We start from the raw sequence: 18456 nt of genomic DNA on the forward strand, positions 1-18456 counted from the left end.
AGCCATTTTCTGCTCTGTGAAGGAAGTCCCGTGAGTGCTTCAAACACTGGAAGGTGATTTAAGAAAAGGCAGAAAAATAAGCATTGCTGCTGACATTCAAGAGTTGTGGAGATTTTAAAACATACCACAGTCCTGGGTTTCAGAAAAGCTTGGGGGACTGTCCTGGAACTCTTTTCCATGTACACATCCACTTCACTCCACAAGGTTAAGTCTGGTGGTCCCCATGCCTAGGCCACAACTACTTCCTTTCATTTAGTTTGTACTTCAACACAAGTGATCTTTATTATGTTGATACAACTCTTGGGACCAAGGTTGTACTTGTAGTCATAACTATATTCATAGAGTTTGGGAAATACCTCATCACCAAAATTGAAGCAACAAGAGTCAGTGGAACAGAGAAAGTGACAACATGTTTTGGTCATTTTGGATCAGCTAAAACCTACATGACAGCTATGAAAATGTTATTGAGAGGCAACGAGGGAGGAGGGGGTACTCCAGAAGGCTTAGAGAGAGGACAAGGCAGGGAGACATGATGTAATTACACTCTAATTAAAATATAATTGAACAATGAGTGAATGATTTATTACTTACCTACAGAAACTCGAGGATAAATGGTATAATGTTCCAGATACTTCTCAAATATGCTAGACTTTCACATACTTAAACCAAACTTACTGACTTTAGGCTCTTCTTTCAGCATGTGAGTGAAATAATATTCCCTAAATGTCTGTTTACAGAAAATTCTCTGCATATAGTTTCTCTCATAAGTAGAACCTGACAAATACTGAGTGAAGGGAGTATTTTTTCCCTCTCCCTCTAAGCTCTTTCCTTACCTTGAGGGAAATACACTGTGCCCAGAATGAAGATTCCAAGCAGGAAACAAATAACTAATTGACTTATTCTTCGGCCAAAGTGATTCAGGAAAAATAGTCCAACAACACTGGCTGGGATTGACACTGCACTACTGATACATACGATTAGGAAGGTATTACTTGTCAGGTGGTGGAGGTGGACATTGAAGCCAACAAGAGGTATCACTGATATGAATCTGTAAGAAACAAAGAGAGTCACATTATATTACTTAAAATTCATGTCTACAAGACAGATATGGTTATCCAAAAAAGACAGTTTTGATGTTAAACTATAAAAGTATATCTGTATTTTGGAATATTTGTATCAGTGAATTTAATAATCATAAAATCATCATAATATACTGACACACATATTAATAATGTTGGATTTTTAAGATGAGGTAGAGGATTTGTGGAATTCTTGACAAATCAAATCAGCTTTTAGAGTATTCTTTCTTTTCTTCTTTATTTTTTTCACTAAGTTAATCTTAGTGAGGTTTATAATACTTAAAATTTAGAAATAGTTTATCAATTATTTGATATTTACATACAGTTTTTTTATGATATTCTTCCCCAATTCATCCTCTTTATTCCTTCCTGGCCCCCACACATCTTTACCTACCCAAGCTTCATGGCCCTTTTTTTTTTAATTAAAACTACACTTTTCTTCAAACAACATACTTTGATTATGGTTCTCACAACTCCTCTTAGTTTTTAGACACCTTTCCTCCTATCTACATCCACACCTCCTTTCTGTCATTAGAAAAAGAACAGGCATCTAAGGAATAATAATAAAGTTAAGCAAGATAAAACAAAACCAAATCAAAATAGGACCAAAAACAAACCTGAACAAACAAACAAAGAGGCAATGTGGAAAGTACAAGAAACACATGTAGAGGCAGTGACACACATGGTTGCAAACAGAAGAATTCCATAAAAATACAAAACCAGAAGTCATAATGTATATGAAAGGAACTGTAAGATTTTTTAAAAAGTTATGGCACAACATTGTAAGACAAAGAACCTCCAAAGATGCCATTGAGTTCATTTTTAATTGGCCATCTAAAGTTGGGAATGGGTCCATCCCTTAGAAGTGTTTTTTTTTTCTCTTGTGAGACTCCCTTGAAAAAAGTAACTTTTCATTGGCAAGGAGACTGGGACCTCCTGCAGCCCTAAATGGGCTTAGTCCAGGTAAGGGTTATTTTATAACCTTGCCTTTGTATCTATTCATATATATATATATATACATATATATGAATTATATGTTATATATACATTATATATATATGTATTATATATATAATCAAAATTTTATCTCCATCGAAATGGAAACAGACAAATACAGAAAACCCTGTGAAGTTTACCTCAAAAGGGACAGGAGAAACACACGCCTTCTCAAGTTGGGTGTGCAGAACAAGTCACACAGAGAAGGTTTGTTTTGTGCAACCTCTAATTCTTTCTTCATGGTGGTTCTCACAACCTTTATCAATAGAATAAAAACAGTTTAATTCTCACAAAATGATGAGCATCTTGGTGCATACTAGGTGCTCACAGAATACCAGATCATTAATTATTAGTCCTTTCTAGAGAAATACACAGCCATCAAGGAACCTATGTTATTTCTAGAGAGGACATTTTAAACAGTAGTTGTCTACAGAAAATGGACTGCTAGTAAATGGTAACTACAATTCTTGTCCAAATCTCTAGTCATACTAGAATGAATTTAAATAATATGGCAACTTAGTATGGTAGTCTATGTGAGTTCACATGTATGTGCATTCTTCTCTGTGTGTGTTTGTGTGTGTTCATTTGTTTTGGTCTCATCCTTCTTTTAATCAGCTTCCTATGATTATAAAATGTTTCCAGTGGTAGAAAAATAGACTAAAAAAGTGAATTTATTCCAAGGTCTCTCTCTCTTTATGTGTGTGTGTGTCTTACTATTTGAATGAAAACATAGCAAATTGTTGAGATGTTGCTTTTTTTTGGTTTCTGGTATGTTTCAGAGGCTGAATTGCTCTTGGGAGATAAAGCTTACCTTTCTTTAATACTTAATGGTGTTTGGTATTGGAAAATGATTGCTACCCTTTGATGATGGATATGCTTCTCAGTCCCCATGATTTGACAAGTCTCTATTACAAACCCCTCTCTCAGTATTGCCAGGCATGTTCACTATGCTTAACTGAATGTTGAGAATCCATCAGCCTAGAATATTTTTATTCCATTTTGTTGTTTCTGTCGTAAATCTTTGTCAGAGCAATGCAAAAGTAGCCAACAGAATTGGTACTATAAGTCTTGTTGTTGTTCTGATAAAGCTAACCAAATTGTGGTTTGTTAGTAGAACTCGGGGGAGTTTTCAGAATCAGTACAGAGAGAATAGAATTGTCTTTGTGGAAATTCAGTATACTGAAATACTGATACAAATCTGAACAGTGAGGATCTTCTCCATGAGATTTCACATGAAAAAGAGCACTTCATTGGGAATTGGAATGGAGGACATTCATTAATTTTTCCTTGTTGAGAAAAAACAACAAATTCTAGCAGCAACCTGATCATATTCTAAAAATTTGAGTGAGGCTAAAGTCAAAGAAGTGGGGGAGATTTCCAAGATGGTGGCAGTTATTGCATACTGTCTTTGAGAAGCAGAAGGTGAGAGACCATGGGTTATGGTGAGCAGCCTAGCAACAGTTTCCAAAATACTGATATAGGTGCTTCACCCACAGGGGAGGAGAAATGTCCGGTGCAACAAATGGCTCCCTGACACAGTTTGAGTTTGGATGTTTACTGCCTAGCCAAGTTCTGGTTTCAGGTCTCAAGTGCCTGCACAACATTTCCTGCCTACAGGTTACAGGTACACTTCAGTAACCAGACCTTGGATCACTTCTGTTCCCTAGCCAAGTTACCAAAGCCAGCATCCCAAGACCAATTTACAGGACCCAAGGGCCAAGCCCAACCCAAGCCTTGTTGCAAGCCTTGTTGTAGAAACCACACAATGCTTTCTGCCTTCCTGGGGCCTTCAGGTCCAGAGACACTTTGTTGCATGAACCAGACCTAGGATCACTACCACTTCCACAAGGGCAGTGTCTGGACTGGAGGCAGCGCCCCAACCCCAATCTACTATTCTTCTGGTCCCAGTGTAGAGACCAGATTGACATTATTGGGTCCTAGGTCCAAGGTGGCAGAGTCAAGCCAACTCTGAGTGCCAGGAGTTCAGAGCCTGCTTGGGCCAGCAAGCAGCTGTGCAGCTGAATATGATCCATAACACCAGCACCCATTCACCAGTTTGTTGCAGCCTCTGAGACCTTAACACCAAGGACTGCTCCTGATCTGCCTGTTCTGTCTGACCCACCTGAGGCACAGCCAGCAAAGGGATCCTCCAGCCAGTGGTCCTCCATCTTGTGGAGGCCTGAGTTGGGCCAAACAACATTCAGTTTACAGTCCTCTCTGTGCTGAATAGCTTAAAGACACTAAGATTACAGATGTCAGCCTAGACTAATATGCCAGGCAAAAGTTTTAATTAACATTGAGGGAGAAAAACAAGATATTCCACAACATGCCAAACTTAAACAGTACCTATCTACAAAACCAGCTCTACAGAATATTCTAGAAGGAAAACTCCAATCCAAGGAAGCCAACTATACAGGTTAACAGAATGGATATGAAAACAGGATGTGACATTCTTCTGTATACAAGAATCACACCTAGGCAATAAATATAGACAGTACCTAGGACTAAATGGTGGGAAAAAGGTTTTTAAAGCAAATGGACCCAAGAAGCAAGCTAAAGTAGCCATTTTAGTGTCTAATAAAACAGGCTTTCAACCAAAATTAAACAAAAGAAATGGGAAGGACACTTCATACTCATCAAACTAAAACATCACCAAGACATCTCAGTTCTGAATATCTATGCCCCAAAAGCTTGGGCACCAATATTCATAAGATACATAATTCACAAGGAATTCTTACTTCATAAGATACAATATTCATAAGAAATTCTGTTATTTTTGCACAATGGAATACTACTCAGCAATTAAAAACAAGAAAATCATGAATGTAGAGGAAAATGGTGGGAACTAGAAAAGATCATCCCTTGTGAGGCATCCCAGAAGGAGAAAGACACACATGGTATATACTCACTTATAAGTGGATATTAGCCATATAAAATAGGATATACATACTAAAATCTATAGTTCTAAAGAAGCTAAGCAGTGAAGAGGACCCTAGGGAAGATGCTTAGTCCTCATTTAGAAGGGCAAACAGGATAGACATCAGAAGTAAGAAAAGACAGGGAACAGGAGAAGAGCCTACCACACAGGGCCTCTGAAAGACTCTAACAACCAGGGTATCAAAGCAGATGCTGAGAGTCATAGCCAAATTTGGACAGAGTGCAGGGAATCTTATGGAAGAAGGGGGAGATAAAAAGACCTGGAGGGGTTAGGAACTCCACAAGGAGACCAACCAAGCCAAAAATTCTGGGCCCAGAGGGACCTGCAAAGACTGCTACTGCAACCAAGGACCATGCATGGAGAGGAAGTAGACCCCCTGCTCAGCTGTAGCCCGTAGGCATCTCAGTCACCAAGTACGTTCCCTAGTAAGGGGAGGAGGGGCTCTCTCTGTCATGGACTCAGAGGCCAGATCTTTGATCATCTCCCCTTGGAGGTGGCCTAGTTAGGCCACAGAGAAAGAGGATCTATACAGTTCTGAAGAGACCTCCTCTGTGGCCTGGCAAGGCTGCTTCCCCCTCAGGGGGCTGGTCAAAGAGCCCACCACTGAGTTCATGTCAGAGACAGTCCCTGTTCCCCTCACTAGGGAACCCACTTGGATACTCAGTTGCCATGGGTAACATCTGAGCAGGGGTTCTAGGTTATCTCCACGAATGGCCCATGGTTGGAGTATCAGTCTCAGAAAAGACCCTTGTGGAGCTCCTGTCCTCTCCAGGTACCACTCTCTCTCACTTCTTTTTTTAAAATTTTTTTAAAACTTTTATTAGTTACACTTTATTCACTTTGTATACCCCCATAAACTTCTCTCTCCTACCCCCAATCCCACTTGCCCTCCCCTTTCTTCACGCATGCTCCTCCCCAACTCCACTTATAGGGGAGGTCCCCCTCTCCTTCCTTCTGATCTTATTCTATGAAATCTCATCAAGAGTGGCTGCATTGTCATCTTCTGTGGCCAGGTAAGGCTGCTTTCCCCTCAGGGGGAGGTGATCAAAGAGCAGGACAATCAGATTATGTCAAGGCAGTCTCTCTTCCCATTACTATGGAACCCACTTCAACACTGAACTGCCATGGGCTACATCTGTACAAAGGTTCTAGGTTAGCTCCATGCATGGACCTTGGTTGGAGTATGAGTCTCTGGAACGATCCCTGTGTTCAAATTTTCTGGTTTTGTTGCTCTCCTTGTGGAGTTCCTGTCCTCTGCAGATATTACTCTTTCCCACTTCTTTCATAAGATTCCATGAACTCTGCCCAACGGTTGGCCATAAGTCTCAGCATCTGCTTTGATATTCTGCAGGGCAGAGCCTTTCAGAGGCCCTCTGTGGTAGGTTCCTAACTTGTTTCCTGTTTTCTTCTTCTGATGTCCATCCTCTTTGCCTTTTGGGGTGGGGATTGAGCATTTTAGTCAGAATCCTTCCTCTTGATTATTTTCTTTACATGTACAGATTTTAGTAGGTTTATCCTATATTATATGTCTATATGAGTGAGTATATACCATGTTTGTCTTTCTGTTTTGGGGACAGCTCACTCAGGATGATCCTTTCCAATTTCCACCATTTACCTGCAAATTTTATGATTTCCTTATTTTTCGTTGCTGAGTAATATTCCATTGTGTAGATGTACCACAATTTCTGTATCCATTCTTCAGTTGAGGGACATCTGGGGTGTTTTCAGCTTCTGGCTATTACAAATAAAGCTTCCACAAACATGGTTGTGCAACAATAAGTAGCAATAGGGAAGAGTCCATGATGGCAGCAACCAGCATGCACCATATCTGAGGGGCCCAGGATCCAGAATTCTGAAATAACTGAGTGGAGGGGTAACTGAAGCCAGAACATCAACATTAAGGTTTCCTGTGTGAGAGGGGAGAACCTGTCAACTGGGACAGGTTGGATACATGTCACCCATGGAGGTCTGCAGGAACTGAGCGTGGTACATATTCCACCCTCCTGCACTTCCCCTTGCCCCAAGCACAGGCCTCCCTGCTTGGTGACTGAGAAGGCAGAGGTGGTCGCAGTATGGGCCTCCCAGGTCTACAGCTGTGCTGGGGTGGCGGCTAGCCCAAGGAAGAATCTCTGTGCTCCATGACTGAGATGCCAGTGGTGGCTTCCCTAAGTAGGATCCTCCAGGCTTTGTGACTGAGATGGCAGAGGTAGCTGCCCCAAGTACAGGTCTCCCTTCCCAGGGGCCAAACAGTGGACACCACTGAGCTGATGGACCTCCTACACTCACATTTACCCGTGCAGGCTCAAATCTGCGAGTAAGGAACAGGAAGAATGCCTGTGATTAGGTCTGTGAGTGAGTGAGGTTGCCTTCAAGTGAATGCATGCAGAGCCCCAGGTCCACAGTCCTTCTATTCTAGCAGACAGATATTGGATCCCTCCAACCCACACCCCTACTGTGGGAACATAGGGATCCTTGGGACCACTTTCTCAACATTGAAGTCCCTGTTCTGTGGGTCTAATACTGGAGTCCAGGCAAATGATTCCTAGGTCCCAGACAGATCTGAATACCATGAGGACAGTACAACAGGCCTGTAGGACACTGAGGTATTCAGGTCACCTGCACATGTGCAATATGCCCATGAACAGCGCCAGCAACTCCTCCTGCACTTAAGCTCCACCCTTCTAGGAATCTACATGCTCTAGCACCCTGTCCTTCAAGGCACAGTTCCACACACATGCCCACACTTGCGCACATGCTCCTGTGACCTTCCTCCCTTTGCTACAGCTGAAACACCAACATCCACTCTCAAAACAGTGGCCCTCTCTCATCTTCCTGGAGAATACTACAGACACCAGAGACAGATGGACCCAATCTGAACTACAGACTCCAGGATAAAACAGTGAAGGTTATGGATAAGCAGATGGCTACAGGTCAGTGTAAGAACACATCCAACAAAAATCAGGACATCATGGCTTCACCAGCAATACCCCAAATCAATGGATATGCTATTTCATCAGAAACACTGGAAAAATATTCTAAAGCTATGTTAATCGAGTTCTTCTAGGCACATAAAGAGGAAATGAACAAAGCTCTCAAAGAAATACAGGCAAATATAACCACACAAATAGAGGCATATGAAGAAGAAATGAACAAAAGTATCATGGAAGAAAGGAATCCACATTCAAACAGATGAAGGAAATGGTGCAAGACATGAAAACAGAATTAGAATCAATGAAGAAAACACAAATAGAGAAAATCCTGGAACTTATTAGGAACCACAAAGGTAAAGCATCACCAACAGAATACAAGAGATGGAATAGAGAATCTCAAGCACTGAAGATACAATTGCAGAAATTGATATGTCTCTCAAAGAGAAAGTAAAATCGGAGAAGTTCCAAACAAAGAGCATCCAAAAAATCAAGGATGCCCTAAAAGAAGAAATCTAAGAATAATAGGAATATAAAAAAAAGAAGATTCCAGCTTCCAAGGTCCAGAAAATATTTTCAAGAAAATCATAGAAGAAAATTTTCCCAACCTAAAAGAAAGAGATGTCAATTAACATAAAAGTGGCCTTCAGAACACTAAATAGACTAGACCAGAAAAGAAACTCCTCATGTGACATTATAGTCAAAACACTAAATCTTCAGAACAAGGAAAAAAATATTAAAAGCAGCAAGGGAAAAAGGCCAAGTAACGTATAAAGGTAGACCTATCAGAATCACAGCAGACTTCTCAATAGAAACTATGAAAGCCAGAAGGGCGTGGGCAGTTGTCATGCAAACTCTAAGGAAACAGTTGCCAACCCAGACTACTATACTCAGCAAAGCTTTCAATCAACATAGATAGAGAAACAAAATATCCATGACAAAACTAAACTTAAGCAATATCTACACAGCAAACTAGCCCTACAGAAAAAACTAGAAAGAAAACTCCAGTCTAGCAAAAACCACTACATCCAAGAAAACACAGGTATAGATAACTTCACAACAAAAAATTAAAAGAAAACAAACATTGAAACACAGTAACACCACCAATTCCACAATAAAAGAAACTATCATTCATTGGTCACTATTATATATCAACATCAATGGACTCAATTCTCCAATAAAAAGACACAGACTAACAGAATGGTTGCAGAAACAGTATCCAACATCCTGCTGCAACCAAGAAAAACACCTCTGTAACAAAGATAAATACTACCTCAGAATAAAGAGCTGGAAAACTGTTTTTCAAGGAAGTGGACCCAGAAAATAGGCTGACGTAGCTCTCTTAATATCTAATAAAATAGACTTTCACCCTAAATTAATTTAAAAAGATGAAGAGGAATGCTTCATTTTCATCAAGGGAAAATTTTACCATGAGGACACCACAGTCCAGAACATATATGCCCCAAATACAAGAGCAACTGCATTTGTAAATGAAACATTATTAAAGCTGAAATCACACATCGAACCAACCCACATATCCATCAGTGGAGGAATGGACACACAAATTGTGGTATAGTTACACAATGGAACACTACTCAGCAATTAAAACAAGGCGATCTTGAAATTTGCACACAAATGGGGCGAACTGGAGAAGATCATCCTGAGTGAGGTATCCCAGCAGCAGAAAGATACATATGCTATATACTCACTTATAAGTGGATATAATCTAGGATAATATAGGATAAACATTATAAAATCTGTACACCAAAAGAAGCTAAAAGAGGACCCTGGGTAAGATGAGTAATACTCTCACAAAAAGGCAAACAGGATGGACATAGGAAGAGGGAGTAAACAGGGAACAGGACAGAAGGCTACCACAGAGGCCCTCTGAATGACTCTACCCATCAGGGTATCAAATGCTGAGACTCATAGCCAAACTTTGGGCATAATGCAGGAAATCTTACAAAAGAAGGGGGATATAGAACGATGTGGAGAGGACAGGAGCTCCACAAGGTGAGCAAAAGAACCAAAAATTCTGGGCAAACAAGTCATTTTTGAGACTGATACTCCCACCAAGGTCCATGCATGGAGATAACCTAGAACCCCTCCACAGATGTAGCCCATGATCTCAGTCTCCAAGTGGGTTTCCTAGTAATGGGAACAGGGGCTGTCTCTGACATGAATTCAGTGGCTGGGTCCTTGCTCATCCCCCCCTGAGGGTAAGCTCCTTACTAGGCCACAGAAGAAGACAGTGCAGCTAGTTCTGATGGGACCTGAGAGGCTAGGGTTAGAGGGAAGGGAGGAGGACCTACCCTATCAGTGACTTGTGGAGGTGCATGGGAGATGATAAGAGAGGGATGTTGGGATTGGGAGGGGATGAGGAAGGAGGCTACAGCTGGGAGACTAAGTGAATAAACTGTAATTAATAAAAAAATAAATTTTGAAAAGAAGCAATAGGAGTGGTAATGAAGGGATTTTAATAAAACAATACATTTTGTGCATGTATAAATTTTAGAATTAATTCATTGTGTATAAATCATGACTTTATAAAGTGTTTAAATATGAATGATACCATCTAAGGGTTTTTTTACACCATTCTCTTTGAATGAAAGAACTATATCCGTAGAGACTCCAAGATGGCGGTGAGCAGAGCACACCGTTTTGGAGAGGCAGAAGACATGAATCTCCTTAATTGGTGAGTGGAGAGTCAATCAAAGCTAGAATTTGGACTTTAGGGCTTTCTAAAGGAGAGGGGCCACCACAGAAGCGTGGAGTGCTTGTAGATTTAGATTGGGTGCGGACTTCTCCTGGAAGGAAATAGGGTGCATCCCTTGTCCGGGCCTCCCTCAGGGAAGGAAGCTCAGGGAAACCCACACACAGCACCAGGCAGCTGAGCACAAATCTCACTTCCAGGAGATCAAGGCAGCAGAGACAGTGCTCCGGGCCCCTTACAGCAGTGGTCTGCTGTAACCACCCGTTGAACACCCGTCCCCTCCTTGGACACACGTCCCACTCGGGGCCCTCTGGTCCCGAGGAGCGTCCCCTCCCCCATCTCGCTGATGTTATGCTGCGGCTAGACGCAGCAGGAAGTGCAGTGGAGCTCAAGTCCCAAGTGGCCAGAGCACAATAACCCCAAAACCTCCTCACAGGAGAAGCACAGGACCAATCACAGAGCTCCAACCACTGAGCGCTAACCACAGAGACTCAGATCCACAATACAATTCTTCCTGGATACCTTAGCAGCAAATCTCAGAGTCTGGGACCCAAGATGGGCGGAGGCAGGGAGGCAGGGCTCCAGACCCCGCTGCTGCAGCAGAGAGCAGTAACGAAGTGCTGAACGCCACCACTCAGAGGAGAACACACCTGACTTAGGGCCCTCTCGCCCAGCTCTTGACCCATGGAACACACGCCCCACTACCACCACCCGGCTCTGCAGGAGTGCAGGTACCGCCAAAACTCCACCCTGCCAAAGCGCATGCCCAATACAGTGCTAGCCACAGAGACTCAGACCCACAGTACAACCCGTCCCAGATCCCAAGGCTGCAAGTGGCAGCACGGACTACACAGGGCTGCCCAGCCAGTGATTGTATGGGCCATCCAACTCCTCAATGGCAGAAAACCAGCTGAATAGACACCAAAGACCAGCAGACCTGTAAAATCAATACACACACGCATTCTTCAACAGCGCTTGCGATCCCTTAGCGCCTGCAACAACTTCAGTGCCTGCAAAACACCCCTCTCACACACTGAAGGCCTCCTCATTCACCAACACCCTGTCCCTTAGGACACACCCGCAAGCACATGCTCAAACACACGCTACCCCACATTTGCCCTTCTGCGCCTGTGAACTTTCCTTCTACAGGTATAGCTGAATAACCAACTCACACACTGAAACCACTAGACATCACTAGACCTTCATTTTTCTGAAGAATTCTCCAGATACCAGAGAAAAAACAATCTGACCTGCAGAATCCAGGAACAGACAGTGAACATGACAGATAACCAAGTGGCCAGAGGTTGGCGAAAGAACACAACCAACGCAAATCAAGATATCATGGCTTCACCGGCAACCTCCAAAATTATTGGACACTCCAACTCAGCAGAAACAGAAAAAGAAAATGATTTTAAAGCTATGATTATCCAGTTATTTGAGGCACATAAAGAGGAAACCAAAAAATCTCTCAGAGAAATAGTCGTAGAGATTCAAACAGTTAAAGAGGATACAAAAAAATCCCTTAAAGATTTGGCCTCCCAAATAGAAACAAAGAAAAACGAAGTGAACGAAGAAGCTCTTAAAGAAACACATGCAAATATAGCCAAACAATTGGAGGCAGAAGCAGAGGCACTAAGAGAGGAAACAAACAAAAAATAGAGACCATCTTGGAGACACAGGAATCCACACTCAAACAGATGAAGGAAATGTTGCAAGACATGAAAACAGAATTAGAATCAATAAAGAAAACACAAACTGAGAAAACCCTGGAACTGAAGAACTTAGAGAAAAGAGAAGGAATCACAAAGGTAAGCATCACTAATAGAATACAAGAGATGGAAGAGAGAATCTCGGGTGCTGAAGATACACTCACAGAAATTGATACATCTCTCAAAGCAAAAATAAAATCAGAAAAATCCCAAACACAAACCATCCAAGAAATCAAGGACGCCATGAAAAGGCAAAATACAAGAATAATAGGAATTGAAGAAGAAGAGGTTACAAGGTCCAGAAAATATTTTCAAGAAAATCATAGAAGAAAAATTTCCCAACTTAAAGAAAGAGATGTCCACAAACATACAAGAGGCCTACAGAACACCAAATAGACTAGACCAGAGAAGAAACTCCTCACGTCACATCATAGTCAAAACACTTAATCTACAGAACAAAGAAAAGACCTCAACATAAAACCATAAAACCAGATATGCTAAATCTGTTAGAAGAAAAAGTGGGGAACAGCCTAGAACTCATTGGCACAGGAGACAACTTCCTGAACAGAAAACCAACAGCACAGGCCCTAAGAGCAACAATCAATAAACGGGACCTCATGAAACTAAAAACTTCTGTAAAGCAAAGGACACCATCATCAAAACAAAACGACTGCCTACAGATTGGGAAAGAATCTTCACCAACCCTTTATCTGACAGAGGGCTAATATCCAGTATATGCAAAGAACTAAAGAAGCTGAAAAACAGCAAACCAAGTAATCCACTTAAAAAATGGGGAACAGAGCTAAACAGAGAATTCTCTGTAGAGGAATATCGAAAGGCAGAGAAACACTTAAAGAAATGCTCAACCTCATTAGCCATTAGGGAAATGTAAAGGAAAATGACCCTGAGATTTCACCTTACATCCATCAGAATGGCCAAGATGAAAAACTCAAATGACAACACATGCTGGAGAGGTTGTGGAGAAAGGGGAACCCTCCTCCACTGCTGGTGAGAATGTAAACTGGGACAACCACTTTGGAAGTCAATCTGGTGCTTTCTCAGACAATTAGGAATAGCACTTCCTCAAGACCCAGCTATACCACTGCTAGGCATATACCCAAAATTTTCTCAAGTACACAATAAGGACATTTGCTCAACCATGTTTGTAGCAGCTTTATTTGTAATAGCCAGAACCTGGAAACAACCCAGATGTCCATCAACGGAGGAATGGATACAGAAATTGTGGTATTTTTACACAATGGAATACTACTCAGCAATCAAAAAGGAGGAAATCATGAAATTTGCAGGCAAATGGTGGGATCTAGAAAAGATCATTCTGAGTGAAGTATCCCAGAAGGAGAAAGAAAAACATAGAATATACTTGCTTATAAAGACCTAAAAGATAGGATAAACATGATGAAATCTATACACCTAAAAAAGATAATCAAGAAAGCAGACACGGGGTATGATGATCTATCCTCATTTAGAAAGACAAATGGGATATGCATTGAACGTATGACAGGCATCTACCGCAGAAAGCATCTGAAAGACTCTACCTAGCAGTGCTCCAAAGTAGACACTAAGACTCATAACCAAACCTTCGGCAGAGTGCAGGGAATCATATGAAAGAAGGGGAGTTTGATGTGGAAAGGATAGGAGCTCCACAAGGACCAAACATATCTGGGCACAGGGTCTTTTCTGAGATGGACACTAAACCAAAGACCATGAGAGGATAAAACCTAGAACCTCTGCTTGGATGTGACCCGTGATAGCTCAGTAATCAATTGGTTTCCCATAGTAAGGGGAACAAGGACTATTTCTAACAGGAACTCAATGACTGGCTCTTTTATCTCACCACCTCCCAAGGGAGGAGCAGTACTGTTAGGCCACAGAGAAGGACTTTGCAGCCAGTCCTGAAAATACCTGACAAAAGGGAGTCATATAAGGGGAGGAGGTCCTCCCCTATCAGTGGACTTTGAAAGGGGCAGGGAGGAGATGAGGGAGGGAGGGTGGGACTGGGGAGGGAAGGAGGGATACAGCTGGGATACAGAATTAACAAAATGTAACTAATGAGAAAAATAAAATTAAAAAAAAAGAACTGTATCCAATGACTTAATGAGATCATATATTATCTTGGGCACTAACTCATACACTTTTCAAAGATTGTGTATTTTGTGTCATAAAAAGCTGGCATTATGCTCACCTCCATGGTAAGGATGTCTTCAGAATACTTCATTCCATTCTTGCATGCAACTTTTCGAAGTTCCTTTAAGGCCTTTTGGGGTTTGTTAGTCACAATAAGCCACCGAGCTGACTCTGACACCCACCTGCTCAAAATGATGTGGACATAAATTCTCACAGGGTCATTTTCTACATTAAATTTATTCTTGAATAGTTTTATTTTTAATCTAATACCTACCAGTCATTCAGTTATAACAAAAATCTATAGTATTATATCATGATGTACAGTTTTTAGGAAAATAGAACATGATTCAGTTAGGCAGTGTACCTGCACTTCTGGAATACAGAGCTGGAGTCACATTTGTCTGTCTCCCTCATATAGATATATATTTTAATAGAGGTTATATAACTTGAATACGGGGGAGCATTTCTCGAGACAATTGCTGATTTTTTGTTAGGCTGTAGAAAAATTTTATTTATCATGTATCCTTCTCTAAATTAAGAACTCCTGAATAAATTTTCCTCACTAATAATATCACCCAGAGCAGTAATGATGCCAAGGATACATTGTCTTCCCAACATGACAAGAGTGACAGACATATTAATTACAGAGATTGTGATAAGTGCATTTCTTACATCTTGATTCATGGCATGGTCACCTCAAAATTTCAAACGATAGGGCAGGAAAGAAAGCTCATACCTTGTAGGTATAAGGAAGAAAAATAGTGGCACAGACATTACCAGCTGGAGGTGCTGCCAGTTTTGAAATGCAAATGCCAGGCCTGCCATTGTTGTGTTTCCAAAAGCATTAGCACATCCCCACAGTGATGTCACCAAGGCTTGGAATTTAGGGCTTGTCCATTCTATCACTGAAAAGAAAAAAAAATGAATCTTGACTTCTAACAATGTTGTAAAGAGCAAAAGCTTGTACAATGTTTATCAAAAAGTATGACTTACTGAGAAAAAGACTGTTTGAGGTTGTTACTAGAACACAAATCCCTAACAAGAATCGAAGTGAGCAGTAGATGAGGAAGGTGGGAGCCCAAGCTGCACAGGTCCCAGTGATGGCCATTAGGAGTAAAGCACATCTAAAGACTAACTTCCTCCCAAACCTGAGGAAAAGACAAAGATTCCATCATGGACAAATTCAGTTATTAAAAACCAAAGATAGGCAGCGCTTTGTCTCATCCTCATATTTAACTCTTCTCATCACCAAACTTCTGCCATCTGTCTGTAACCCCTTTGGAACTTATAAGCTGTTAGTTCTCTGTCAAAAAAACAGAGATGTTTGAGCCCAAATAGGTATGTATGTTTGTGCTTAGTGATCTCTAGGATCAAAGGCACACATAGAGAAACATAATCTTTAATGACTACATCTTTTTGAAAAGTTTAAGTTAATTAATTAGCTAATTAATTAGTTCATTGGTTGTTTAATTAGTTAATTAATTACCTTTAGGTTCCGATTATAGATTTCCCAAGTTCCACCTAATATTTGGATGTGGGTCACTGCATCTGTTTCCATCAGTTGCTGCTGAAGCCTCTCAGATGACAGTTCTGCTAAACACCTGTCTGCAAGTATAGTAGAGTATCTTTAATTATATCAGGGGCGTGCTCTCTCAAATGGCATGAGTGTCAAGCTGGGCCAGTCATTCATTAGTTCTCCTTCAATTTCTGCTCCATTTTCATGCCTGTACCTCAGGCAGGACAAATTTTGAGTCCAAAGTTTTGTGGTTGGGTTGATGTCCCAATCCCTCCATTGGAAGACTTTGAAGACTTTTCTGGTTACTGGAGATGTCTGTTCCAGGTTCCATATCTACCATTGCAAAGAGTCTTCGCTAGGGCCATCCTCATAGATTCCCAGGAGTTTCCACTGTTCTAGGGTTCAGCTCATCCCAGAGACACCCTCCCACTCTTCCAGTTGTCTCTACCCCCATTCTCCCCCACCTGATATCTCCTGTTCTCATTCCTAATCACTTCCCCACACAGTTCCCTCCTTCCCTCCACCTGTGACATCTATTTTTGTTTTCAGATTTTTACTCAGTTCATTTAGAGTTTAGGGGTGAAGAGTCATTGCATTCTTTGCTCATTTCCTCCACTTGTAGTGCCTCCAGGGCTTGTGAGTTACAACCATCATCCATTTTCTCCAGAGGCTCAAATTAGACTGGGAGTCTGTTAGACTTCTCAGCCCTACCACCTATATCCAACCAAGTCCTGTTACTGTTAGGGCTTTTTTTTTTTTCTTTTCTTTTTTTCCAGTGCTACATAAGCCTAGCATGTTGGAGCTTCTTTTTTTTTTCTCCCAATATTTTTATTACTATTTTTATCATTTATTACAATTTATTCAATTTGTATCACTCCTGTGAACTCTATCTTGTCTCCTTCCAATCCCACCCTCTTTCCTTCTTTTCCCCATATGTCCTTCCCCTAGTCCTGTGATAAGGGAGGTCCTTCTACCCTTCTATTAAACCCTAGCCTATCAGGTCTTAACAAGATTGGTTGCATTGTCTTCCTCTGTGGCCTGGCAAGGCTGCATCCCCCAGTGGGAGGTGATTAGAGCGTCTGCCACTGAGGTCACACCAGAGAAAGCCCCTGCTTCCCTTATTCAGGAACCCACTTGGAGACTGAGTCTATGAGCTCCATCTGAGCCAAGGTTTTAGATCCTCTCCATGCATCGTCCTTGGTTGGGGTAGCATTCTCTTCAGGGCCCCTACGGCTCAGATTTTTTTTTGTTATTTTGTTGTTGTTGTTGTTTGGCTTCATTGGTATTTCTTGGAGCTCTTGTCCCCTCCAGGTCTTTCTATCTCCCCCTTCTTTTAAAAGATTCCATGCACTATGCCCAAAGTTTGGCTATGAGTCTCAGCCTCTGCTTTGATACCTCATCAGTAGAGTATTTCAAAGATCCTCTGTGGTCAGCTCTTGTCCTTTCTCTGTCTTCTACTGCTTCTGATGTCTATAGCTTTTTCCCTTTTGAAGGAGGATTGAGCATGTTTCCTAAGGTCCTTCTTGTTGTTTAGCTTCTTTTAGCATGTTTATCTTATATTATATGGCTAATATCCATTTATGAGTGAGAATATACAATGTGTGTCTTTGTGTTTCTGAGTTACCTCACTCAAGATGACTTTTCCTAGTTCCCACGATTTGCATACAAGTTTTATGATTCCCTTGTTTTAAATAGGTGAGTAGTATGCCATTGTGTAGATGTACCACAATTTCTGTATCCATTCCACAACTGAGGGACATCTGGGTTGTTTCCAGATTCTGCCGATTACAAATAGAGCTGATACGAACATGGCTGGGCAAATGTCCTTCTTGTATACTTGAGCATATTACAAATATATGCCTAGGAGTGGTATAGCTGGATCTTGAGGTAGCACTATTCCTAATTGTCTGAGATAGCACCAAGTTGATTTCCAATTTTGTTGTACAACTTTACATTCCCACCAGCAAAGTAGGAGCATTCCCCCTTTTCCACATTTTTTCCAGCATGTGCTTCACTTGAGTTTTTGATCTTAGCCATTCTGATGGGTATAAGGTGAAATCTCTGGGTCATTTTAATTTGCATTTTCCTGATGACTAAGGATATTGAGCATTTATTTATGTGTTTCTTTGCCATTCTATATTCCTTTAGAGAAAATTCTCTGTTTAGCTCTATACCGCATTTTTAATTGGATTACTTGGCTTGCTGGTGTTTAAGTTTTTGAGTTCTTTATATATTCTGGATATTAGCCCTCTGTCATATATAGGGTTGGTGAAGATCCTTTTCTAGTCTGTAGGCTGCCATTTTATTCTGATGACAGTGTCCTTTTCTTTACAGAAGCTTTTGTTTCATGAGGTCCCGTTTATTGATTGTTCCTCTAAGAGCCTGTGCTGTTTTTCTGTTCAGGAAGTTGTCTCCTGTGCCAATGAGTTCTAG

General features: G+C 41.2%; 1 protein-coding gene across 3 annotated transcripts in view; it reads right to left on the bottom strand.

Moving 5' to 3' along the window:
• Positions 1-18456, bottom strand: part of LOC132654759 (solute carrier family 22 member 19-like) — a 79821-nt gene that overhangs the window by 15510 nt on the left and 45855 nt on the right. For 2 of the 3 annotated variants that reach the window (XM_060385990.1, XM_060386000.1), the window contains 6 exons: positions 15501-15655; positions 15244-15412; positions 14566-14689; positions 4198-4254; positions 2216-2331; positions 834-1048 (listed from right to left, as the gene is read on the bottom strand). In XM_060385990.1, coding sequence (XP_060241973.1) covers positions 834-1048; positions 2216-2331; positions 4198-4254; positions 14566-14689; positions 15244-15412; positions 15501-15655 — 836 coding nt within the window. The remainder of the gene's footprint in view (positions 1-833; positions 1049-2215; positions 2332-4197; positions 4255-14565; positions 14690-15243; positions 15413-15500; positions 15656-18456) is intronic. The other variant, XM_060385996.1, reaches the window with a different exon arrangement.

The sequence above is a fragment of the Meriones unguiculatus genome, chromosome 1 (genome assembly GCF_030254825.1).
Source record: "Meriones unguiculatus strain TT.TT164.6M chromosome 1, Bangor_MerUng_6.1, whole genome shotgun sequence".
Taxonomy (NCBI): Eukaryota; Metazoa; Chordata; class Mammalia; order Rodentia; family Muridae; genus Meriones; species Meriones unguiculatus.